Source organism: Perca fluviatilis, chromosome 23 (genome assembly GCF_010015445.1).
Source record: "Perca fluviatilis chromosome 23, GENO_Pfluv_1.0, whole genome shotgun sequence".
In the NCBI taxonomy this organism is placed as follows: domain Eukaryota; kingdom Metazoa; phylum Chordata; class Actinopteri; order Perciformes; family Percidae; genus Perca; species Perca fluviatilis.
In genome coordinates this window covers 10,647,265-10,671,900 of record NC_053134.1, presented here as the reverse complement: position 1 = coordinate 10,671,900, position 24,636 = coordinate 10,647,265, and the positions used below count along the sequence as shown (strand labels likewise).

Below are 24,636 nucleotides of genomic sequence, written 5' to 3'. Positions count from 1 at the left end.
TAATCAAATGGCAGTAGCCCATATTGTCTGTACTCCACTCTGTTTATATAAATAACGTTCTTATAATTGAATATTTAATTCTGTAATTTAGCCTATTTGTGATTTGTATGTATATAAAGTAACTTATTACATATACAGTATCCCAGCACTTTTTTCACTCCCACTTACCCTTGCAATATTTTTAAACATATATTCAGTTTACAATAACCCTTTGAATTTTATATAGCCTAGACATTGTATGTTGTTGTTGTCCATTTAAATAAAATAAAAAATTTAACCTACATACCGATGTATGTGTTTACTTATCTCTGTTTAGCTGCACAAGGTTAATTTATTTGTCATTTAAGAACTCAGGGTTGCACAATGAAATGTAGGATGTAGCCCCTTCACACTTGTTTTAGCTGTATGTCTAAGTTTATCATCATGTACACTGTTCTTGGCACACATACAGTACTTTGTCAAGGAATCTGATTTATTTATTCTTTTTATTTCTATTATAGGTTAGTGGTGGATTATTTGCTTTAAACCAAGATTTTTTTTATAATTGTAAAATGACAAGTTAATTCTGGGTCCTGGTTTTTGGAGAAAGAAGGAACATCTAATATTTGTTATTACTGGCGTCTTCATCATATTACCCCCTCCTTTTATAATTTTTTTGTAGCCCCTACATATAGCTGGCAGTCTTGCTACGATTCAGTTCAGCATGCCATGACCAGCTTCTTGGCAAACAACATGTGGGTGTGGCTGTAGCCTATATTAAAAGTGGGGTCATGAAAACGAAAGTATTGCAAAGTAGGCTACAGAATGGCGTCTGCCTCTCGTAAGTACCCTTTAAACATCATTCTAATGTATGTAGGCTACTAGTGATTATTATGTGTTACTTGTGTTTTAACCACATGCTTTATCACTTGTTATGCCCTCTTAAGAAGAGAATATGGCCACTGTATGTTTGTATATGTGTTTATCTATACATTGAAAGTTGTAGAAGCCATTGATATCAAACCAAAATTACATAGCCTATGTCTTATAAGGGAAAATACGATGGAAAGACCGAAGTGTGAGCTCTTAGTCGGTTACACAGATTTATGTGGCGATCATTGTCTATGAGGAACTTAATAATTTATGGTTTCAGTTTCGTTTTTTTCATTCAGCTCCCTGCATGGTCACAACTGTAACCCAAACCCGTGTAGTAAAATGCTTTACATTAATTTTCTCATTTACACGGCGTCACATTTAAGGTACGCTTATTATCAAATTTGTATTCATCAAATATTTTCCAGTGTAAGTGGTGATCATGGCCAAAACAGCTTGTAATGTAATCCGCCAGCAGGGGGCAGCAGATATGCATTAAGTTCTGTATTGTAGACCTACACACAGGCATACACTTCTTTTAACGGTCTCAGAATGGACCAGAAAGCAAAAAATAGCATATGGCATTTTATAAAATAAAAAAGTGAACTTTAATTATTTGTTTGCTAGTTCTCATGAACAGACCTCACTACAGAAAATGATTGCAACATCATTTAACAACTGAAAGTGACACCCGAGATAGCATCTATTTTTAGCATTATATTTTGTTATATCTTTATTACATTTGGAAAGAGTACACTGGCTCTGTGCAGGCTAGTCAAGTTCTTCCAAAGCAAACTGGGGAAACGATTTCCATAATGAACCACATTTCACACAGGGGCATTGTCACGTTGAAACAGGAGAGGGCCTTCCCTAAACTCTTGTCACCAAGTTGGAAGTTCACTATCATCTAAAATATCATTGTATGCTGTAGCATTAAGAATACCCCTAATTGGAGCTTGGGTATCTGTCCTTATATTATTATTGTTGTTGTCCTTTGTCTCTTGAATAAACTTTTATTGTTTATGTTTACAATGTGTTTTTATTCCTCTAAGCACTTTGAGTTGCCGTGAGTATGAATTGTGCTATACAAATATACTTGCCTTGCCTTATACTTTTGGCCATGTAGTGAATATTCAGATCCACCCTTTAAGGATAGAGACCATGTTCAATCTTCATCACTGGGGTTTATGAATAAGTGTTCACCAAACATGTAAACATTTGTGTTTTCCCAGCGTGTGACGAAGAAAATCTGTCAAAAAATGAAAGTGGAAGTGAATCTGATGACAGTGATGAGTCGGACAGTAATGAGTCGGACAGTAATGAGTCGGACAGTGACGGAAATTCAGATATAGAAGCTGATTGTCAGGTTTGTTTCTGGAGAAGATGATGGAGTCAGCATCTATATTTTATAATTACACATTAAGCCATGAGAAGTGATTAGTAAACACATGTCTTTACACATGTTCAAATACTGAGTCCATTGCCATATACTGTAGGCTATATACAACATAATTATATTTACCTCTCCAGTGATGGAAACATTTTTTATATTTTCATTTTTAGATTCAGAGGAAAAAGCCCTGCAAGTATTACAACAAGGGTAACTGTCGGGATGGTGAGAGGTGCCCTTACTCGCACATTTGCAAGTATGCCCTGACAGGAAGCTGTCGCTACGGGTCCAAGTGTAAGCTGAACCACCCCAGAGGTGGAAGACAGTCATCTGGTGCAAGCAACAGGGCTTCGGACCGATCAACATCTAGTGGTGAGAAAGAGGAAGAGAGAAGAGGTTTAATTGGATGTTTTTTCTTAATGAGCCACATCTTAATGTTAAACAAACTTTTACACTAATGTACGTTATTTGCCTATAATATTGTACTTCTATTTTACTACTATTCCGTCTATTCTGCACGTGCCAATTGCATGTCTGTTAGTTAGTCTGTTATGGATCCTTCATCTGCTGCTCTTCCTTAAGTTATTCTCCTTTTTGTTCAAGTTTTTCTTTTATTATTGAGTTTTTCCTTCAGAGACAAACTTGTGACACTTTTCACATTGCATGTAGTCATTTGATCCATGATTGAGCTTTAATTCCCCTTAAAAATGAAATAATAATTATCATTTGTGTTAAGTGCCTAAGCTTGCTCTATAAAAATTTAAAAGTCAATTATTTTGTCTTTTTTTTTTTTTTTTACCAGACCCAAAGCTTACTGATGGCCGATGCTACCAGTGGCAGCTGAATGATGGAAATGGCTGGAAGGATGTTGGTAATGATCATATTCTTGAGGCCCAGTACTCGTTGCCCCACACCAAAAGCATTAAAATCTACAACACACCATATGGGTAAGAGCTACAAAGCGCAGTGCTTAAACATTTTCTAAGCGTGGACGCACAGAAACTGGTTGAGCTCTCGCTCTCTGTCTCTCTCTTTAGGGCAGTGAGTATAGATTTTAACAGGATGAGAGTGAATGGAAAGAGTCTGAGAGTGAGACGTTTGAATGATGGGAACACTGTGTGGATCTGGTACTGCACATTGAGCCGGAAGTGGATCAAGTATGGAGACAAGGTAGATGGAATTAAACAGTTCAACCTTTCTTTTTGTGTGCAAAAAAACTACACCAAGTCTTAAGTGTGACATATTTGAGATTTTTTTTTGGTCAAGTTTGTTAATGAATATTGATTTTCTTCTCTTTTTTCTGGACAGGGTCCGAAGGGCAACCCCAGTCCTGTGAAGAGCTCGGACATAGAGGGAAAGTTCCAGAGTAACCCAACAAGCTCGTATACTTTCACCGTCGGTGCTGAAACCCTTGAGATTAAATTCAGAGGTGAAGTTTACTCATAAAACCTTCACAGAATACCAAATTCCACATGTAGACTATTGTTAGTTTCTCATTGGATACCGGCCTTGTTTTCTTTTTGCTGTTTGTTAGAAATGCGACAGGTGAGTACAAAGAGAAAGAGGAAAGTTACTCGCCGACCACAGTACAGACAACAGCCAGCAGGAGCAGGGTGAGTTTGGATCTTGGTCGTTGAAAAAAGGTGAATAACTGTTAAATTGTTCCTTTAAATGTTATGATGGAATCCAGAATTTGATGTTCTCGTTACAGAGTTTCTCAAGTAGCCTCAGTGCTCCAGAATGTTTCTCTGGGCACCAAACCACAGTGGGAGTTTGAGGGAGACAATGGAGCGTGGCACGTCTTCAAACACAGAGTAAGTTATCTGGTTACATTTAGCCGAGAAACTTTGATTTGTCTTTTAAATAAAAGAGCAAATATGATGGTTTGAATGGGTTTCAGCAGAGCAGGACTCCGACTGAATGCTCAGTAACCAGTGATGACATTGAGAGGAAGTACACGCAAAACCCCCAAGGCAGCATTATCTTCAAAGTGAAGGGACACTCCTACAAGCTGGACTTTGGAGGTTGAGTTATGTTTTAAATAATGTAATGACAAAAAAATGGTAACGCTTTATTTATGAGATCACTATTTCCTAATAATATATGCGATTTTCTTGAAACTAATCTTGTATCAATCTTATGGAAAACAGTTTGTTGTGTTGAGTTTATAAGCAGTTGTTGGTTCACAGATGAATGTCTGTGAAATAACTCAAACCAAGGAAACTTCATAGGAAATGATGAGGAATTTATGGTCCTGTAAAATAAAGCGTTATAGAGCTATAGAGCTATAATAAACTGTCACTTCCTTTAATAGTAATCCTGAAACACGACATAGAGCATTTATTTAATTGTTGTATTTCATTTTTGCCCCGCAGCAATGATCCAAACCAACCTCAAGACCATGCGTTCACGCAAGGTCAGACATGTGCTGGTGTGAGCATTAAAGGGGATTTCAAAGACCCTAAGAAGAAAGTCTACAAACAATTGTGCAATACCATATTTATACAATCATTGTAATCTGAGATTCATATTTTTGGGGTGTTTGGCTCTGTATTGACCTATATGCAATACATTTAATGCTGTTTACATTAGAAAGGAATTTGGAATATGATGAAATTATGCTCAAGGCTGTCTGTTTTTTTTTAAATTTGGTTGCCAAAGGAGATTGTGTCAAAAGGCTTTGAAGTTTACCAACACCTAAATGCTGCCTGAGATGATGTACTGTACCAACTTGCATACTGCCATACCGGATGATGCTATAGACAGACACTCTTGGAATTATCAGATATTTCATGTCCCATTTATGCTGCCACATATCTACACACCTGCCTCTTCTGATATACCCTAATATAGTAGATTAGAGCCAGATCTAATGCAAATTCAAGGCCATTTCTAAACAGCTGTTAATGTGCTTTAGCGTTGAAGTGTTTAACATGACTCAGGTGGTTACATTATGCAATAGAAATCAGCCATTTTTCAGTTCAATTCATATAATGTTTTATTCAAGATTGGAAGTCCAGTCTTGGCTCTTTATTCTGCGTCATACGTATGTATTCTTCTTTGTAGGCCACTAATGTGCCAATGTGATACAGATAATATTAGATAATCTGTAATGGAAATTGGAAATTATTGTAAATAAAAAAAGCATCCAATATGTCTTTGTTTGTTTGTTTGTTTGTTTTAAGGCAATAAAACCTGATATGATATCAGTGCTTTGAATCTCCATTAGTTCTTGACCTTCATTTTAATATTTTGAAAATCAACTTTGCCTATAGAATTTCCACAGCCCTGATATACTGTAAAACAATCTGTGTAAATAAAGTTCTCACTTAACTGAGACAATGATAATGTATAGACAGAACACAAAGCAGATTCAAAATGCCACTGTTATAATTATAGTCAAATATATTACAAAAATGATAGTTCTTTAAGAAATTTGCCTTAGGCTACATGCATCATTATATAACTTGTGTGTTGCCTGACTGCAATTAAACTGAGATTAATGTTATAATATCTCCACCAAAAAAAGGCCAAAAGATAACATGCAACTTTATAAAAGAGACAGAAATAATATTAATGTGGGTCACACTGACTTAACAGGACAATTATACTGTGCAATATTTAAACTGTGCAATACTCATGCATTAATAATGCATTTCTACATTTTAAATATTCCAATTTATACTATCCTTGCGTTTTAACCATACTCAATCATGGATCCCAAACCCAGCATTATAATTGTTTACACTTTTGTAATAGTCAACATGGTGTTCTCGTATGCATGTTTTTACATAGGCCTAAATAAAAAAATGTAATACTTTTTTTAGGCTATCTTTATTTCAATAGAACGGGAGAAACTGTAACATAACACAATTTCCCCCGGGGTATCGATAAAGTAGCCACATCTGTTTCCGATTCAGATTTTTCTGTTTTTGTTGTCCGTTTGTTGTCCTAAAATTGCTCAATGTTAGAACATTGTGTCAAATTGGTCATTACATTACTGTGACTTATAGTCAGTGTCAGGTTTAGTTCCATTGGAGTGTCAAAAAACGTTAGGTGACGTTGTTGTTCAGTAGCTAGCTCAGAGATTATCGGCTAATGAAATTACTGAATTTATCAGAGGGGGGGTGTTTAACACTTTTGCAAGGGCTGAGCCCCCCTAAAGGTCTGATCCTAGAATCGCCCCTGGTCATCTATTCGCGTGAACACGCCTCCCCTGAACCGAAAGTCAAAGTCGAGTTTATTGTGAAATGAAACCTTTAGATCGGTTTCTGAGTAAGAGAGATTAAATTGCATCTAATGGAACTATAACGTTTATGTTTATATTTATATATACATTTGTTTAATCTGCCTTTTTGTTGTTATTACCGTGTATTTCCTCCCAGCATGGTGAGTCTACTTCACGGGATCACTTTGGATTAAAGAAGTTGTCTTTGTGATGTGTTTACAGTATTTGTATTTGTCGCTTAAGTTCCAGGAACAGGATGAGGTTCGCTATTGGCAGGAGACTCCAGGTCTGTATAACTCGACATTTTAATTTCCTATATTCTATAGTAGAATTACTTTTTTTGTACGTAGGCTAAATGTCTGCATTTTAGTTGACTTTTTTGCCCAGTTTTTATTATACGTCCATAAAAATACATCGTCCACAGTGCACCTGGCATTACTTAATTAGCTGCATACCTTTTCCCAGACGGTGAAGAAATAAACAGTCTAGTGTCAAACATTAACCTAGCAGACTTAAACTGGCTTCCGTAGCTGGCCATAGTCAATAAGAGAAAACATGAATGCATAATAAGATCCCCTTCTTTTATTTTACAGTCAATGGGAAACATTTTGAGTGGCAGCTGTCAAATGGACATCAGTGGATGCCAATTGAAAACGACCACGTCATCGAGACCCACTACTGCCAACCTGGAGCTAAAGGAATCACCATCAACTTTGGCGATAGGTCAGTGTTGTTATTTTTTCTTTGGTCTCATCTTCAGCCTGAATGGGGCCCTTAAACCTTTCTTGAATGTTTGTATTTTGTCTGACAATACCCCAAAAAATGTGTCTTAATGTTCAAGTATTTTATTTAGGAAGAATTTACATGTAACTAGGAGGTATTTGAATGGAAAGTGCCATATACGGTTTGACCAAGACATAACTGAATTGGTTCTGCCATAGGTTTAAACCATTTGTTGCAGCCTTTAAAACAATATTTAGATTATTAAGGGAATAAACGTATCCATTCAAACTGAGGATAGTGACAGAATGATAATATAAAGAAGAAGAACAATATATTGATACAATACTTGGATGGATAGGTTTTGTTTTGGTGCAGTCACAACAAAATGTCACATTCATAGAAGTGAATAATATACCAAACTTAATCATACGTGTCTCCACAGACAGGTGTTCATAGACTTTGATCAGTTACAGACTCTGACTGCAGCTCTGAAGGTGCAGAGACTAAGCTTCCTACCTCAGGGCCAGACTGAGGATGTAGGCTGGTACTTCAGAGATGACCAGCTGTGGCGTGAATATGGGTCCCAGGTGAGGAACATTTTCAGCGTCAACCCTTAAATTAATTTAATTCTCCGGGTTTTTCACACTCTAAATATCCTTTCTCATCCTCAGAGCTCCAGCATGCTGTCTTCCTCAATCAGCAGTGGCGATGTCGAGCGTCAGTTCACGCTAAACCCTCGAGGAACCTTCATCTTCACGGTGGGCTCGACGCGCTACTCACTCGACTTCTCCAGTATGTGATATTTCTGTCATATCATATTCAGTTCAATAAATGTGTCTTTATGCAGCAAAATCTAACTGATGGTATTTTACTCGGCAGCCATGACCCAAACAAACAGCATCACAGGCCTGGGCAGGAAAGTACGAAGGCGTCCTAAATTCACTTTCAAGGCAGGGAGGTGAGACTTTTCATCTGTAGGAGTCTAAAAATGTTTCTCTCCTGCATTCAAACAGGTCCATGTTTGTATGTTATGCACTCAAATACATCCATCTCAATCTATTGCTGTCAACCGACCAACAGCTTTACCTGGGAGGATTCTTTTTATCACTAAACTTGAGAGAGAATTTTTGCATCAAACCCCTGTATAAAAGTTTGTTTTTCTCTGCAGCCTTTACGCCACCTCAGCTTTCCCCACTGCTTCCTCCTCCCAGCTCACTGATGGAGGCTACAAGTGGGAGTTCATGGGAGACGGGGAGAAATGGACAGAATACAAAGCACATGTAAGTAGGGCATTCCACAATTTCAGGTAGTTGTAGCAGAAGCTCATAAATGAAACCTATGAAGAATGTTTTTATTTTTCTTTAAGCCAGGAACTTTAACTTATGTTATGTTATGGTATGCGTTAGTATGGTTTTAAAGATATTTAACTTGCAATCTTCATATTTCTTCATATTTTTCTTGGTGAAAAGTGTCAGACAGTCAGCAGTGGCATCTGGTGGTCAAATTGAAAATACTCTTATTAGAGCTGGGCAATATGGAAAAAAAATCACAATATCACAATATTTTTGACCAAATACATAGATGTCGATGTTGCGGCAATATTGTTGGGTTGACAATTGGTGCTTATGAGAGTTTTGATAAATAATCACCAATAATGTGGATACAATGACTAAGTGGGTAATGGCAAATAATAGAACAGCTAGTAAGTCTGGTAAGTTCAGAAAATGACATCACTTTAACGTAATGCAGCCTTTAAAACCAGAAAGACAACACTCAATATATTGCCCAGCCCTACTTTAAATATGCATTCCTCTATATAAGGTGGACTTATATTTAGCATTTCTGTGTAGATATGTTCATTTGACAGCACTGCCATTGAGACACAATACCAGCTGAATCCACAGGGCCAGCTACACTTCAAGATCAAGAGATACTCATACACCCTGGATTTTTCAGGTGACAGCTACAAAGCCACTCGTAAACGAAAAAAATCAATCATTTTGCTTTTGATGAGGATGGCAGTTTAAATTGCCATTAACACTCAGTGTACACTGGTTTATCATAGGAATGTGTCAAGTCAATGACAATATCGGGACTACAAGAGCAGTGAGGAGGACTGCTGACGATGGGAGACAACAGAATAGCAGGTCAGGTGACACATTTCACCAATAAACATCTTAACTGAATTAAACTGAATACACACATGTAAGGAAAAAAAAGAAGAAAGAAGAAAACTGCCGTAAACTAAGTCAAATCACATCAGGTGACATGTGGTCGCTACTTCACACATCTCAAGTTACAGCCCATATGCAGACACCAGACCGTGATGTAATTGTTGATGTAAATCTGATGTAATTAAATGGATTTGTCCCACACTGTAACCTACAGGAATATAGACCATTGTAGGTAGAAAATGAACATATAGGCGACTGGAAGGGTTGTAGCCATAGTTGATTGTAACCACAGTGCAGGCTGTATTTTCACGTTTTTGTCCCTGAACTGACGTTCTTGCTTTGTAACACAAGGGAGCTGCAGATTCTCTGATAATTCAGTGTTTGTTCATCGCCACATCATGCGAACCTCTGACATTGCACATTCTCTTTTTTATACATTTAAGAAATAGGCTATTGATTATAGCCTATATGAGATACGAATGTGCCCGTTAAGCAGTATATCAGCATAATTCCCACCTCAAAGTAAAATGGAATGAGCTGATTGCTCATTGCACTGGGCAGCTGAGTGGACATAGACACATGGCTCAGAAGGAATGGAAGAAGAAAAGTTTTGCGAGGTAATGCAAAACATATTGCGTGGGAATGCAAAACATATTGCCAGGGAACACAAAATATTGCGAAAGAACGCAAAAGTAGAAAGTAGTCCCCTGAAAAAATCTCGCGGTGACACTTCCGGGGCTCCGTAAACAGTTTATGTATGCTATTATTGTAAATGTTTTCAACTTAAATTATTCTGTTTTGCAGTCCGGGCACACAGCCACGATGGCAGTTTCAAGATATTGGTGGAATTTGGAAAGATTTTTCCAAAGGAAGAAGCATATCCAGTCAGGACATCGAGCTAAAGTACCAACAGAACCCGTCAGGAACCATAATGTTTATGACCAAGAAATTTAGCTACGAGCTAAACTTCTCAGGTGAGCTGGAAACACAGCAGTTTGTAGTTTTGTTTAGTTATTTCCCACTTACAGTATAAGATGGTAATGATACAATAATGAATAAGTCTGTATATCAGAAGTCCAGATTTACTTTTAATCTGTCATTTGCAGCCATGACTCAGAGGAACCTGTCCACGAACACCACCAGATCAGTGCGACGACTTAACCAATGACTGTGGGACGACAACACATTTGGAGGTTGGAGGTTAACTTAATGTTGACCCTCGCAGTTACCTCACTGCCTGCCTCAGGTTGTCTCTCACATATTGGAATGATTCAGTACTGTTCTTCACAAGCTGCCTCTGTCTTTGCTGATTGGATGACCTTACACAACAAAACATGACATGAGACATTTAACAGAAGGTGTGAGGGATTCTTTATTATTAATTTATTCATTCTTTTAGGTTTACCTTTTTACAGGATACGTCTCTTGTTCTGAAGTGTGTTTTCCTGTACCATTGCTTGCTGTGATTTGGCTTGGGTTAGGTTATAGTTAGGCATCATAAAGATAACTGGTCGTGGTAAAGTTGGGTTGAGGTTAAACTGCGCCAATTTTACACTATGTCTGTTGTATAAAGCTTTTCGTGGCTATATATATATATATATACATATAATAAAAAATGTGTTTTGATTCTGACAATCTCTTGGCCAGCCATGAGTCTTTTACCGTAATTTCACAAATTAGAGCTTTTATCCAATCAGATTTCTCCTCTGTGCCGTCTCCGGGTAAAAAAATCTACTCTGAGTCCTTCAGAATTTCGAGTGAATCCCTCTGCTGTTAAAATAAATAGAGACAATGTTGTTGATTGTCATATTCGTGAGCCAATCAAATTTTGAGTATGCCAGTTGGTCGTATTCTTTGACAGGCCAGAGCCTTCTAGCTGGCCAGCACATGGATGTATTAAGAGAACCAGACACTTAAAGGACCTTTTTCACAGAAGACATTTTGACTTGTCATAGTAGGAAAAGCACAGCTGAAATTGATAACCTTAACGATGGCTCAATTCCATCAAGTGTCCCAGTAAGCTATTTCAGTGAGTCAGCATGCACAATACCAGGACCTCTCCTAAGTGGAATGCAGCCATCATTAATGGTTTGGAATACACCTGTGCTTTTCGTACTATGACATGTCAACATGTCTGCCGTGAAAAAGGCATGGAAAAAGGTCTATACGTCCATGGCCAGCCACCTTTGTCGGCATTTTTCGGACCACTTAGTATACGGTGGCTAGGTAGTTTTGCTCCTCGGCCACCGTATGCTAATTGGTCCAAACTGTAGCAGTAACGTTAGTTCAAGTTCGTTTCAAGTTTTAAATGTAAAGTTAATGAAATAAAGGTGGTTGTACTTTTTCTTCAAACGATGAGCAGCTTTTGGTAAGTTTAATAGATTTTTCTGCATTTTAGTAAAATGATTTTACTAGCTATTACTACTTGCTTTAGCTAGATAGTTGCTACTGGTGTTAAAGATTTGAGCAGAGTCAGTGGCCGCTGTGCCCTTGTGTGTGCGTGGTGGCATGTGTGTTGTTGGGCCGCAGCTTGGCTGGAATTTGTGGGGAGGCCTGTTGATCGCTGATTGTGTTATTTGTTTTGGATTTCTTTATGGTCGTCGTATGAGTAGATGTGACGGTTGTTGTGGTTTTTTTGTTTCTTTGGTAATTACATTAATTTTGACAATATGTGATGCAGCATCCTGCCATACTGCGTAAAAGTTATGGCTTCAGTCACCGTGTATTCATGTCAAGGCTACATTAGTTGCTACTACCATAATGCACCCACTGTCAGCTGCCAGGTTGCATTGTAGGTAATGTAGTCACCAGGTTTTGACACCAAAAGAGGTATGTGTGGAATAAAAGATGGTATCTCTGGTTTTGCTTCAACATTGATACCTTCTTGATTTAAACTGTCCATAAGTCCAAGTGTTAAAGGACAGACATGCTGAACTAGTTAAGTACTCTTAAGTAAGGGGAAGCACAAAAATTGATGGGGAAACACTCTTTTAACCTAAAACCAAATGGATGTTTACCAATGTCTTATATAACCCTGCCTCTTTTTGTGCATCTTAAAATGTTAATGATTTATGAATACTGCCCTGTAACCACAGCACGTTTTAATATATTTACCTTGGCAAGATGCCTCTTTTAATCTTAACCCTTGTGTTGTCCTTCGGGTCCCAGTGACCCGAAGGACAACACAAGGATTATGTACTTCCCTTTACTTTGTTGAGAATTGCTCTCTAAACAAGGGTTAATACAGCACCTTAGTTCTTGTTTGTACAGCATTTTGGTCAGCTTAAACTTTGTTTAAATGTGTTCTAGAAATAAACTTTACTTACTTTACAAGAAACAGGATTTAGAGAGCAATTCTCAACAAAGTAAAGGGAAGTACATAATCCTTGTGTTGTCCTTCGGGTCACTGGGAACCGAAGGACCACACAAGGGTTAAAACCAAAATCAACTTTGATGTTTCATATAACACTGCCTACTAATTGTACTTGAAATCTTAAAATGTTCATTAATACTGCTATGGAATTGGAGCACTGTCTTTTTATTTTATTAAAGTTACATACAATCCAGTCTGATGTGGTGTTTTAAAGCCAACACAAAAAACCGACCACCCTTTGAGAGTATTAGATTGTGTACTTTGCTTTATATGTACAGATTTATCATTGAACACCTCAGAGACCAGCACCTCAACACATAAAACAAGGACCACACACTACACATATATTGAAAGCAGTGGTATACAAACAATCTTGTAGAAGAATAAGCTTTAATTTTCTGCTTTGAGGTTCTGCCAGGAGATGAGACAGACGCTTGACAGGTCACATCCACTTTGTGATTAAATTAAAATTGCCGATCTACACGTGACAAAGCTCCAATCACAAACATTTGTAGTCTTATGGGACAAATATGGGGAATTGCGCAAAGTCAAATTCACAAGCAAGTAACAACTGCCATGCGGCTGGAGAGAGCTCACCCTGTAAAGTTGGCATTATTACACAAAAACTAAAGTTATCTGATAACCGACATTACACTTCAGCATAACAACAATCATTGTCAGCAGAAACAGTGTGTCCAAGGTGCATCTAAAAACCCTAACGTGGTGTAATTCTCTTCAAAACTGTAATATTTAGAATGAGGACACATTAATGTGCAGCTGTTCAGAAAATCTGACACACCTACATAATTATTGTAGGTCGGTGGAGATGAAGGTAAGGACACATCAACGGCTGCTTGAGCCAATCGATAAGCACCCTTAACAACCAATAAGGATTATTGCACACAACTCATCTAAGGCCTCTTAACCATTATCAGAAGGACATAAAAATGCCAATGCCCTTACAGAGCAATCCTTCTTTAAATAACTATATATTTACACTTCATAACAATATGTCACCAGCACAGCTCCTCAGACAGCTGAAAAGTGGTGAAATCAAAATATATAGTGATAATCTCCATTGTACAAATTGGTCAACAGAAATGGTGCACTGCAGAATTGCGATTGAGACCCTTAAAAACTTCATCGGAGCTGAATGTGTGAGAAAAAAAAAAGTCACTGGAATCATTAGGAATCATTAGTAGAAAAGATGCTAAAAATCTAACTTTAGATCTGTTGTGGTCAAGTTCAGTAACATGCAACAAAGCAAGTAATTAGAGAAGCAAATGCCAGACAGCTGATTTTAAAAAAGGAAAAAATTAATACTTGAGTAACCGATGAGTGCCGGTCCTACATGTGTACACGTGTAAGGCGTCGTAATAGCCTAAGCAGTGCATATGGTCCTTGATCATCGCCTTTTAGCATTAGCATCTTGTTAAAAAGGACACTGCTGTAATAGCTTCTCCACACATCCTATTCCACTGTAAGACACAGATAAATCATTCATACTGAATTTACAGAAATTGATATGATTTTTTTTTTTTTTTTTTTGTTACCAAAGGAGGTGAAATGGTCCTCAACAAACTTTGACCAGACAAAACTAACCCTTCCCTTTTCAACATGCTCGCTTAGATGTCAAATTAGGCAACGGAAAAAAGCAAGCTTTGCAGCCTTGGAACCTGATGATAAAAGAATGAGTCCAAAGGGTTAAAAAAAAAAAAACAGACAGAATCAGGTTTGTGGTGCTGCAGTGAAACAGTTACCATGGAGACAGACTGCAGTGGGGCTACTTGGTTTTCTCCGTCTGAACCGCGAATGTTAGGTTTTTACACACCCTTTCAGATCTCCACGGAGGAGCCTCCTGGATGCAGATCAGTGACTGCAGACTTGTCAGTGCTACACATCAAGCTACCTCCCACTGGCCTTAGACGTTTTGGTGTATGCGGTTTTTGTATTTAAGCCAACTCTCTGATCGCTTTAGACATGCAGCAAATTCTAAAATAGTCTGGAGAAGCAATAAAGATACAGAAGCCTAAAACGAAGCAGATGTGAAGCTACTTTTTTCCTTCTTTTACCGCCAATTTTTAAGAGGTAATTCTGATGCAACTTGTTCAGGAAGTGAAATCCACTCAATCACTCATGAAATGAACTCAAAACCTTACCGAAATAAACCAAGTTGGGATTAATATCAACCCACAACATTTAGACTCCCAAGAATGTCAAGTACAAAATAGTAGGAAACCCCCCAGCATTGAAAGAACACAGCATAGAAGAAGTAGTTCCCACCCAACCTTCTGGTCAAGTAGAAACGAATATTCAGATGCAGGTTAATTTTCCGGCTGAATGTGAGCAAGAGTCAGAATTCATACCAGGTCAGATTAAAAACACAGACGGCAATGTCCTTAAAAGGATTTGAAATGTTCACATTCAATCAGTGTCTTGTTCTGTGAGAATTCAAGGCTCTTCTGTCCAAAGATATTAAAAGGAATATACTTAACCTGGCATCTTTTTATTTATTTTTTTTACGTTTAGCCGAATAAGTCTTTCAGGTCATTGTTGACAGATGAACTATGTTTAATTCCACTTTGGTTCAGGCTAGGGGCAGCAGCAGGTTGAGAAAAGTTCTGCGGGCTGAAAAAAGGGTTTGCTTGCATCCCAAACCCGCTGGGCACTCCTCCCATACCTACTGGTGCACCCTGCATCGGAGTCTGAGCGTTCTGGGCTGAACCAAACTGATTGAGCCAAGGGGTGTTGGTGCCAGGTGTAGCCTTTGGACCCATTTGGTTGAGGGTGACTTTGGACTGGCTGGGTGTGAAAAGACTGTCCAAGGCTGATAAGTTGGGGGCTTTATTTGTCTGCCCAACAGGTCCTTGATTCTGCGTGAGGGCTCCAAAGTTTGGGGTGCTGGTGGCGGTGGCCATGCCGCTGTAGAGAGGGGGCCCGGAGGGCCGCATGCCCATCCCCATCCCCATGCCCATACCGCCTGTTTGAAAGCCCATGGGTGGGTTAAAGCCGTTGGAGACCGGGGCACCCATGGAGCCCACCATGGGGCCGGAGGAGGGGAAGGCGGGGATGGTGGTGCCCTGCGCTGGGGCTGGTCGTGCTGTGTTGGCCAAGGACAGGCTGTTTAGAGATGTCATGCTGTTGAGCAGGCTGCTTGTCAGATCCTTAGTCTGCAACATAAAATGGGAGTAAAATGTATCACCACAAGCAATAAGTGTTTTGAGCGTGCGTTTGTGCACACAAGACGTTTTCAGGCATTACCTTTGTGTTATTGGCGTTGGCTGGTTGGATACTCTGTGGTGCTAATGGCTGCTGGTTCCTCAGTTTGGCTGCCTGCTCCTGCTCCTTAGCCAATCGCTGTTTCTCCTCCAGAGTCAGAGACATCTAGGGAGGTGCAAAGGAAGAGAGACCGTGAACAAACTGCTGATGCTTAATAGACGAAAGGTGAAGATTTGTGTAAATGAGGTATGACACTGATTCCATACTCTATTAGGCTGTGGAGCTGTTGCTGCAGATCCATTCTCTTTCCCGTTCACCCCTGTGCTGCCAAAGATATCGTCAATCTGAAAGCAAATTAACTAAATGAAATCCCTGCAGCACAGAAATGTAAAACATAACCTTTGAAGACTATTTACAAAATATTGCTGGCACAATAAGTACAGCCCTGTGTTACTTGGTTGCCATAGAATCAACCTCTCACCTGGTTGCCACTGCTAGGTGGGCTCTTGGTCTGCTCGGATTGGTTCCCTGGGTTTGAGATGTTTATACTCCTGTTAGAAGACATTCAATTAACAAAATCAGAAAGCAGAAAGGCCTGGTTAGTTGTACCATTATCATATTTATGTAGCCAGTATCACATGCTAATTGCTTTCTAAGACCGATCCAATTACCCTAGATGTTTTTGCAAATTTATATAAAGCCAATTTCATATTTAATCAGAGAGAATTAAAAAAAGGAGGCTATAGTACAGGGTAATTTAAAAGTGTGACAGACACCTCTGCTGCTCCTGCATGATGTGCAGCTGCTCCAACTTGGTCTTGTGTTCATTCTCCATGCGACTCAGCATGTCCCGTATAACCACCATGAACGAGTTAAACTGAAACATGGAATAGAACAGATAAGATTATATAAAAGAATTAATAGAATTAAGCACATGATACAAAATGTGCTAACCACAAAATAAAGATTAATAAAAGATATGTTTTTCATAGATTTGGCAGGTGAGCGAAATGTTAAGGTATGCATGTGTGTTTGGCTGTGTAGTACCTGGTTAAGGTTGAGGTTGTTGTCTATACTAAGAGACACAAGGTGGGGCAGACTCTTGGTGGCAAGGTGCTCTTTGGGGATGCCCAATTTTTTGTGGCTGAAGGTGCACTTATAGATTCCTAAAGCGAGAAGTGGGAAAGTCAAATAACCAATCATTAAAGTGCTCATATTATGCTTTTTGGCTTTTTTCCCCTTTCCTTTGTGTTATATATCTTTTGAGCAGGTTATAGGTTTACAAAGTGAAAAAGCCCAAAGTCCACCCCAAAGGCACTTATCTCCAACAGAAAACACTGTTCACCAACTGCTCCAAACAGCTCTATTGTAGTCCAGCCTTTACTTCCGTAACGAACGCTCGTCACTTTGTAACACACGTTATAATGCTCACCTAGCTGCTAGCATGGCACGCCCTCATACTCTGCTTCTGATTAGCTAGCAGTCCTTACCTAGCTACTGAGCATGTGTGACTCCCAACAAAGATGGAACAGAAGTGAGATGCCTCACTCTGTAGCTAAAACAGAGAGCTCAACACACAGGGTGAAATGAGGAGCTGCAGCAATGTAGCCTGGAAATCTAGACCCAAATCCAAAAGATTAAGGGTCTGGCACTGAGTAATGAAAATGGCCCAATCTGAGGGGCGGCACGAAGCACGCATTTGAAAATCTCACTGAGCCCCATACGCTTAGCAACCAGCGGAGCTAACTGGTAGATTAAACGGTCGTCATCCGTTTAGCTCGCCTCTGGCCCGCCTATGCCAGATACACAGATGTGATTGGTGCAGCTCGGCTACAAGGGCATAGTTAATGAGCATCATTACTCAATGCCGGAGTGACTCGCTGAGCAAATTCAAATTGTGCTCTCGCGAGAACTCTGGATTTCCAGGGTAGCAGCAATGTGCAGTACCACAAAAATATGGTGTTTTTAAAATTAAACCATGTAAACCTATTCTGATATAACCTCTAAATACAATTACGAACCTGAAAATGTGCATAATAAGAGCACTTTAAGTGTTTTAATCACATGAGTAGGAGCGTGTCGAGATTCTGTACCTAGAACGCCCATGAGTACTGCTGGTTCTCTGGAGGGGATCTGTTGTAGGAAGGGCAGGATCTCATCAATGACATACCACTTGTCGAGATACTCCAAAATTTTCCCTAGACACACCAAAGAGTTCACTCGTACCTAGACAAAGTCAAAATACACATAGAAATTCAGTAATTTCACTTGGTAATAAACGGTGGGGAAAGGTAAGAGTAGAACCGTCTTAGAGAAGGACAAAGGCAAAAGTTGTGACACCTACCAGGCATAACTACGGACACATTTAATTTATGCATAGGCAGATAGTCAGAGTCACAAGCTGAGAGCATAAAATGAAGACGATGGAGACTCACAGCAAGGGAAGAGGTCTGTAGGCAGGCTGATTTGATTCGAGGGATGAGAGAGTTCTTCATGGACGGGTAGTCGATCAGGTTGGCAAACGTTGGGATGATGTTCAGGCACAGCTCCTGCTCGGGCCACAGATTAGAGGTTATGAACTCTGACATTTCAATGACGCCGGAGCATATTCATTCTTACTGCGCTCTCAAAGTAGCAATGAAAAGAGAACGAAGAGTACAAGGTTTCCAAGCAGAATGCTAACAATATACACCAATGTAAAGTAAACCACTATTCTCGCAATGTGTGTTGCTTTTAACACTACCTGTTAGAAGTACAAAGCAACCAGAAATCTCAAACAGGCCGAAAATATCGCTGCTTCACTCATGAATTATCTGATGATGATGATGATGATGATGATAATGACAGCCGCTAATTTTGCCACCATCGGCAATTGATCTGGTACTCACTTTTCTGCTTAACAGACTGTGTTAATCTCAACAGCACCTTAAATACTAAGCAGCCCCATTTCCCTCTCCTGTACCTGGATCTGAACAGAAGGGGCTTCCAGAGCTCTGTAGACCATAGGCAGCACGCTGTTCTTAATGTCCTCCGAGGGTGTCTTGGTCAACAGTAGGTCCATCTTCTGCAGGAATATCAGCAGGATCTACACAGCACAGGGACCCAGTTAGGAAAACAAGAGTCAAAAGTGCTGTGCTATTGTATAAATACATAGTAAAGTAGTAAGTGGAAGTTAACAGAGACAGTGCTTTCAGTGGCTTTAGTTTAGCATTTAGTACGACAGACAACACAATGCACAAACTAGCTCATGTGACTGGAGCATATTCACAGCAGAGACCACTCACCATATTACTAGCCTGTAGATGCATGAAAAGGAAAATACAGAGAAAGACAAGTCTTGGTAAAGTGACAGACCAAACCCAAACAGAGCATGCTCTTTAGTCGGTTATATTTAAACTGATTAATCTCGCTTTCAAATCTCAAACGACAAAAAAAAGGGGAGGAAATCTCATGCAAAGATTGCATTGCTAGCTTGCCAACACAGGCTTACTGTAGACTGCAATAGTAATGTTGAACAAAGGGCTGCTAGACATGTGCATAAGCATACTGTATGCGAGTTCTGGGTTTCTGTGTGTGTCTACCTGAACGGGCTCTTGCTGCTTGAAAACAGGCGTGAGGTCAGGCATGATGAGACGAATATACTCCTCCTTGGTGCACTCCTCTGCGATCAGCAGCACGTTGGGGAGCACGAAGGGAACCATGTCCGGGTTGACAAACTCAGAGGTCAGCGCCGGCAAGATTCGATACACCACCACTCTCTGAGAGAAAGGACAGAATGGATTCCAGAAGCCAGGAAGGAGTATTTATACTGTATGTTCATGATGAGTTTATTAGAGAGCACGTAGTCCTGCTTTGCCAGACCTTCCTGCACAGCGCTGCAGAGGAGGGTCTAGCGAGTCCACACAGCATTCCGGGATGGGAGGAAAAACGTGCTCTGGTTTATTGGAATTTCTTTAAACCAATCACCATCCTCATGGGTGGCGCTAAGCACCGAGCAGAGCCACTGTGCTGCTGCAAAATAGCCTCGGGAAGGAACTTGTTTTGGTGGAACGTGTATGTTCAAAAGTAGTTTTAATCGTGCAACACAAAACTCAGATTGGACAGATTTACCCTGCAGAGATCTGAGGAGCAGTTAACCATAGTCCTCATATATCGACCAAAGTTTAAAATTCCAACACAGAGAAAGTGGAATGTAACGGACATCTGGTCGAAAAGAGGGAAATCTCGTGGAATTTCCGGCAGCAACTGAGCAATCCCGGAAGTGGAACGTCGTGGATATAGACTAAACAGCACGTAACAAGCTAGAATATAAAAAATAACCGAGAAAGAATGAGGGAAAAAAAGAATGCAAAACAGGAACTAAAATAACAGGAACCAATTGGTTAAATAAAATATTTCTAAGAAACCAGACCTTGTCTCCAGAGAGCATGTGAGAGCGTTTCCTATACCGAATGTACAAAAAATTACCTTGGGTAGTTTGGGCAGGACTTTAGGGAGGCCTTTGTAGAACTGGGACTTCTGTAGGTTATCCCTCTGGAAGAGGGAGTCAAAGTACTGCAGGGTCACAGCACCCACGTCATCAAAAAATGGGATCTGAATTTTACACAAACACAGAAAGAAAGAAATGTTTCCCTTAAAGAAAAAGTCATCAGATATTACCCACATAAGCACATACTATGAAAATATGCGATCGTTTGTCTCTTCATCCATGTCGTGACAATACAAACCTTGGTCATCTGGTCTGCATCTGGTCGGACGTTGGGTGTGACGCTGAGCAGCATTTTGACATGCTCCCGAACCTCCTCTGGGATCTTGTTCAACACTGCTGGACTTATGCTGCTCAGCTATAATTGAAAAGACATAGAAATAATGGAGAAGAGAAGAATAAAACCAGTGTTTGATTGGTAATAGTAACACTCTTGAGCTATTCTTAAAATTCAAGTCATGCAGCAGAATTAAAAAATGGGCTGTAGCTCAAGTCCACATTAGCTTGAGGCAGCTAGTCCGTGAGTGTGTCCAGTCACAATAATCAGGATTATTTCATTGTTTCCGGTTTAACATTTTAACCAAATCTGGACAAGACATGCGGCTGCACTTTGGGCTGGACAATAACACAAATCTTAGCAGACGAAAGGGGTTGCCAGAGAGATAAACATGAGAAAAAGTAAGCATGTTTGGAAATAAAATAATTGGCCCTGTATTGTAGCATCAACTACAATTCCATTTTTTATGAAAGATTTATGATCTTTTGTCTATCCAGTCATTGGTCATGCTCTCACGTGTGGCACACCTCCACCCACCTGGTCCAGTTGCCTGCTGAAGCTCTTAAATATGTCATGCTTGTTGACTTTGAAAACAGGCTTGCCCTCATTGAAGACGGCATGCATGACCACGCCCAGCGAGTACATGTCGGAGGCGGAGTCACAGCTGACTGACAGGATGTACTCAGGGGCCAGGTACTCAGGGTTGGGGAGGCAGAGTGACGGGAGGTTGGGCTCCCACTCTTTACATGTGTACTTAAGCTGAAGAGGATGAGAGAACATTATATTTATTTTTGCATCTTGAAGGCAGTAAGCTTGGGAGTAAGATGGACTGTACTGAAGGAGCAAAAGTCTTGCAAAAAACCTCGGCATCTGAGGGGTTAGTAGAGGAGATGCTGAAGTCAAATCCCATAATCTTCCAGGCTCCACTCTTGTTGAGGATGATGTTCTCTGGACACAAGTTGCCGTGGACCATTTTCACCCCACTGTGGAGAAAGGACAAACCCTCCGAGATCTAAAGGGATATAAAAAAAAATGAAAATGTCAGTTTTGGTATAAAAAGGGTGAAGAATGTTTCTGTAATAAATACAGGTTTAGTACACGGTTGCTATGGCAAACACTGCAGACATAAAACAGAAATTAAAATCAATGTGGGTGAATGTGAGAAACAAATACTACACCGTGTTGGAGCAACACTAAAAGGTTAGGCTTGAAATGGAGCTGGTTCAACTGGCTAAGAAGAATTAGCATAAGAATGCATATTGGAATTGCAGATGTAGATGGTACTAAAACCTGCCAGACAACCAAGATTTAGAGTGCTCATTCAAAAATGTTTCAGTATACATCTGAAAGGTGGACAGTGCACAGTGTGTGTACAGAGGTTGGAAAAACAAAAATATAGCTAATACTTGACAATTTATCGATAATAAAATTGTATTCTTAGCTGCAGTCCTACATCGAGCAAGCTAACCTGTCTGACCTCTCACCTGTAGTAAGCCATACTTGGTCTCCACATCGTAGAGTTTGTACTCCTTAATGTCGTTGGGCATGGGGCTGGGCAGGTTCTCCCACTGGCCCAACACGTTGGACAGACTGGCAAACACAGGCTCTGTACAAAACGCCAAGCAGTCTCTGAGGACCAAATACAGGAATAACATCAGCATCATTTGAACCAACTGCTTTTTAAATGTTAAAAGTTATTCTTCAACAGACAAATAGCAACATGAGCAAGGGCAAAAACAGAGACGGACAATAATTCTGAATTTAGAAAACTGCATTGGGTGTAGGGCTGGGCAATATATCGATATTACATCTATCGTGATATGAGACTAGATAGTCTTAGATTTTGGATATCGTAATATCGTGTAATGACATAAGTGTTTTCTTTTTTCTTTTTTTTTTTTAAAGGCTGCATTACAGTAAAGTGATGTACTTTTCTGAACTTACCAGACTGTTCTATTATTTGCTTTTTCCCCACTTAGACATTATGTCCACATTACTGATGATTATTTTGCAAAAATCTAAGTGTGAAGATATTTTGTTAGAGCACCAATTGTCAACCCTAGAATATTGCTGCAATATCTAGATCGAGGTATTTGGTCAAGAATATCGTGATATCTGATTTTCTCCCTATCGCCCAGCCCTAATTGGGTGAAAGTTTAAGAAAGACAAAGTGGTAAAAAGAAAATAAGCACAAGACAGACTCAACCTTATCCTGCCCTCAGGGGCCATAAAAAAATTAATGGGCCAGTCTAAAGAGTCCTTTGATCATGACAAGCTTCTGCTCACATATGCACACACAGATGAAGACAAATATTGTGTGTGTGTGTGTGTGTGTGTGTGTGTGTGTGTGTGTGTGTTGTGTGTGTGTTTGTGTGTGTGTGTGTGTGTGTGTGTGTGTGTGTGTGTGTGTGTGTGTGTGTTAATCACCGTGACTCTTCAAGAGGATGCTGCACAGTCAGGAGACGTGGGTGGCGCAGTCTGGTCAGCTGTTGCACCCCTTTTTTCAGCGAATCAACAATTTGGTCCTTCTCAAATTTCTGATACTTATCAACCATCTTTTTATCAAACACAAACACTGCCACTTCCTGGAGGGTCAAAGACAAACAACAAGGCACTGGAATTAGATTAATCAAGTCCTCAACTTACTTCAACAACAGTACGAGCAAAGTCAGTAGCTTATCCATTAAAATCTAAATTTTTATCAGTTGGAGCTGGTCTGGTCAGGGGGAGGATATTTACACACGCACCTGTTTGGTGGACTTCTTAGTGCCATTGTAGATTCTCCAGCACAAACCAGGACCCCCGCTGGCAATATGTCGTCCAACTTCAAACTCCCGCGTCACTGGGTTGCCCACTACCACTGGGGCACGTATTCCTTGGGGCCCGTGCTTCCATGTCACCTTCAGTCTCCCATGTCCCTCCACCTATTGCATCAGCTAAAGAAGGAGAGGTGGATGACAGACCACCCAGGACAAGCAGCATTCCACTACCTTCCTTCATTTCATTTACCCATTACCATCACACATGTCAAACACATGGTCCATCCACTGTCTTCTTTGAAAGTGGCAGCTGCATCCTACCTTACTCTTTCACTAAGCCTTCCTTTCCTCCATATCTGCACCTGAGTCCACCAATACGGAAAGTGCCTCAAAGTGCCCACCAGCATCCTGCCTGTGCTAGCTGAGGAGAATAAGCACCATGACAGCCCAAGCTGTCCCCAAAAATATAAAATTACTCAGAGCAAACTCAGCCACACCACATTAGGGCTCTCTCTCAAAATACTTCAGAGTGACTTGAAAACATGTAAGGCAACCAGAAGTCAGACAAAAGAACATGGCTGACAGTTATATAGCCAAATTATTTATACGTGAACAGTTTCTTCAGGGTTTTATCTGTCTTAAGTGGGCTTCCAGTTCTTTGTTTATTTTCACAAGGCTGAATAAGCTTGTCTATAAATTGAGATGCACACAGTACAGTGTGCATAATTCATTCCTCACAGATTTCTGCATTAAAAAAAGAAATAAGTAGCCATATTAAATAGATCAAAGCACACTGAATCTTTTATTAAAAAAAAAATTTGAAGGCCCTTGCCAATACCCACCCTGGCTTATTCTGTTAATGAGAATCCCTGCGTGTAGAGTGTAATGCCAATTGATGTAACACTATGAACAGCCAAAGGGTGCACATAAATATGTGTTCTTCTCTTCTTTCATGTCTTCATTTCCTCTCTCTTCATTCTTTCTTCACTGTCCCATTCCTTCCACTCCCTTCCTTTAACGCCTGTCCATGACTACTCCACTACCATATCTTCTCCATTGTGTGCTGAAGCTGTGTCTATTTCTTTCCCTCACATCCTATACTATGTCGGCATAGTGTCAGATAGATAAAACGGTCTGAGCCAAAAATGCATGAAG

The 24,636-nt window shown here is 39.9% G+C and overlaps 3 protein-coding genes and 1 long non-coding RNA gene across 7 annotated transcripts in view; 3 read left to right on the top strand and 1 right to left on the bottom strand.

Moving 5' to 3' along the window:
* Positions 1 to 716: 716 nt before the first annotated feature.
* Positions 717 to 5,399, top strand: si:ch211-244b2.4 (uncharacterized protein LOC541512 homolog). Of its 2 annotated transcripts, none has more exons than XM_039791226.1 (10): positions 717 to 820; positions 2,085 to 2,218; positions 2,416 to 2,614; positions 3,045 to 3,189; positions 3,280 to 3,412; positions 3,551 to 3,671; positions 3,777 to 3,855; positions 3,954 to 4,056; positions 4,146 to 4,266; positions 4,618 to 5,399. In XM_039791226.1, the coding sequence occupies exons 1-10, from the start codon at positions 805 to 807 to the stop codon at positions 4,677 to 4,679; spliced, it is 1,113 nt and encodes a 370-aa protein (XP_039647160.1). In that variant the 5' UTR covers positions 717 to 804; the 3' UTR covers positions 4,680 to 5,399. The 2 variants fall into 2 exon arrangements, with proteins under 2 accessions (XP_039647160.1, XP_039647159.1); XM_039791225.1 differs by having other exon boundaries at positions 4,143 to 4,266.
* A 1,015-nt stretch (positions 5,400 to 6,414) lies between these two features.
* On the top strand, positions 6,415 to 10,981 carry si:ch211-244b2.3 (uncharacterized protein LOC557230 homolog). Of its 2 annotated transcripts, none has more exons than XM_039791224.1 (11): positions 6,415 to 6,631; positions 6,720 to 6,756; positions 7,064 to 7,193; positions 7,636 to 7,780; positions 7,865 to 7,985; positions 8,073 to 8,151; positions 8,362 to 8,473; positions 9,044 to 9,149; positions 9,259 to 9,340; positions 10,172 to 10,341; positions 10,474 to 10,981. In XM_039791224.1, exons 1-11 carry the CDS (start codon positions 6,629 to 6,631, stop codon positions 10,533 to 10,535), a joined length of 1,047 nt encoding a protein of 348 aa, XP_039647158.1. In that variant the 5' UTR covers positions 6,415 to 6,628; the 3' UTR covers positions 10,536 to 10,981. The 2 variants fall into 2 exon arrangements, with proteins under 2 accessions (XP_039647158.1, XP_039647157.1); XM_039791223.1 differs by having other exon boundaries at positions 6,714 to 6,756.
* Positions 10,982 to 11,401: 420 nt separating this feature from the next.
* Positions 11,402 to 24,636, top strand: part of LOC120553135 — a 20,753-nt gene continuing 7,518 nt past the window's right edge. Inside the window, exon 1 of the long non-coding RNA XR_005638112.1 lies at positions 11,402 to 11,735. This is a non-coding gene — a long non-coding RNA (uncharacterized LOC120553135). The remainder of the gene's footprint in view (positions 11,736 to 24,636) is intronic.
* On the bottom strand, positions 12,890 to 23,580 carry scyl2 (SCY1 like pseudokinase 2). Of its 2 annotated transcripts, XM_039791219.1 has the most exons (18): positions 23,470 to 23,580; positions 23,150 to 23,307; positions 22,207 to 22,351; positions 21,585 to 21,734; positions 21,260 to 21,481; positions 20,687 to 20,803; positions 20,427 to 20,552; positions 19,541 to 19,717; positions 19,244 to 19,255; positions 18,922 to 19,044; positions 18,395 to 18,508; positions 18,053 to 18,185; positions 17,007 to 17,125; positions 16,736 to 16,836; positions 16,441 to 16,510; positions 16,226 to 16,303; positions 16,002 to 16,124; positions 12,890 to 15,910 (listed from the first exon to the last, which is right to left on the bottom strand). In XM_039791219.1, the coding sequence occupies exons 2-18, from the start codon at positions 23,275 to 23,277 to the stop codon at positions 15,266 to 15,268; spliced, it is 2,583 nt and encodes an 860-aa protein (XP_039647153.1). In that variant the 5' UTR covers positions 23,278 to 23,307; positions 23,470 to 23,580; the 3' UTR covers positions 12,890 to 15,265. The 2 variants fall into 2 exon arrangements, with proteins under 2 accessions (XP_039647153.1, XP_039647154.1); XM_039791220.1 differs by lacking the exon at positions 19,244 to 19,255.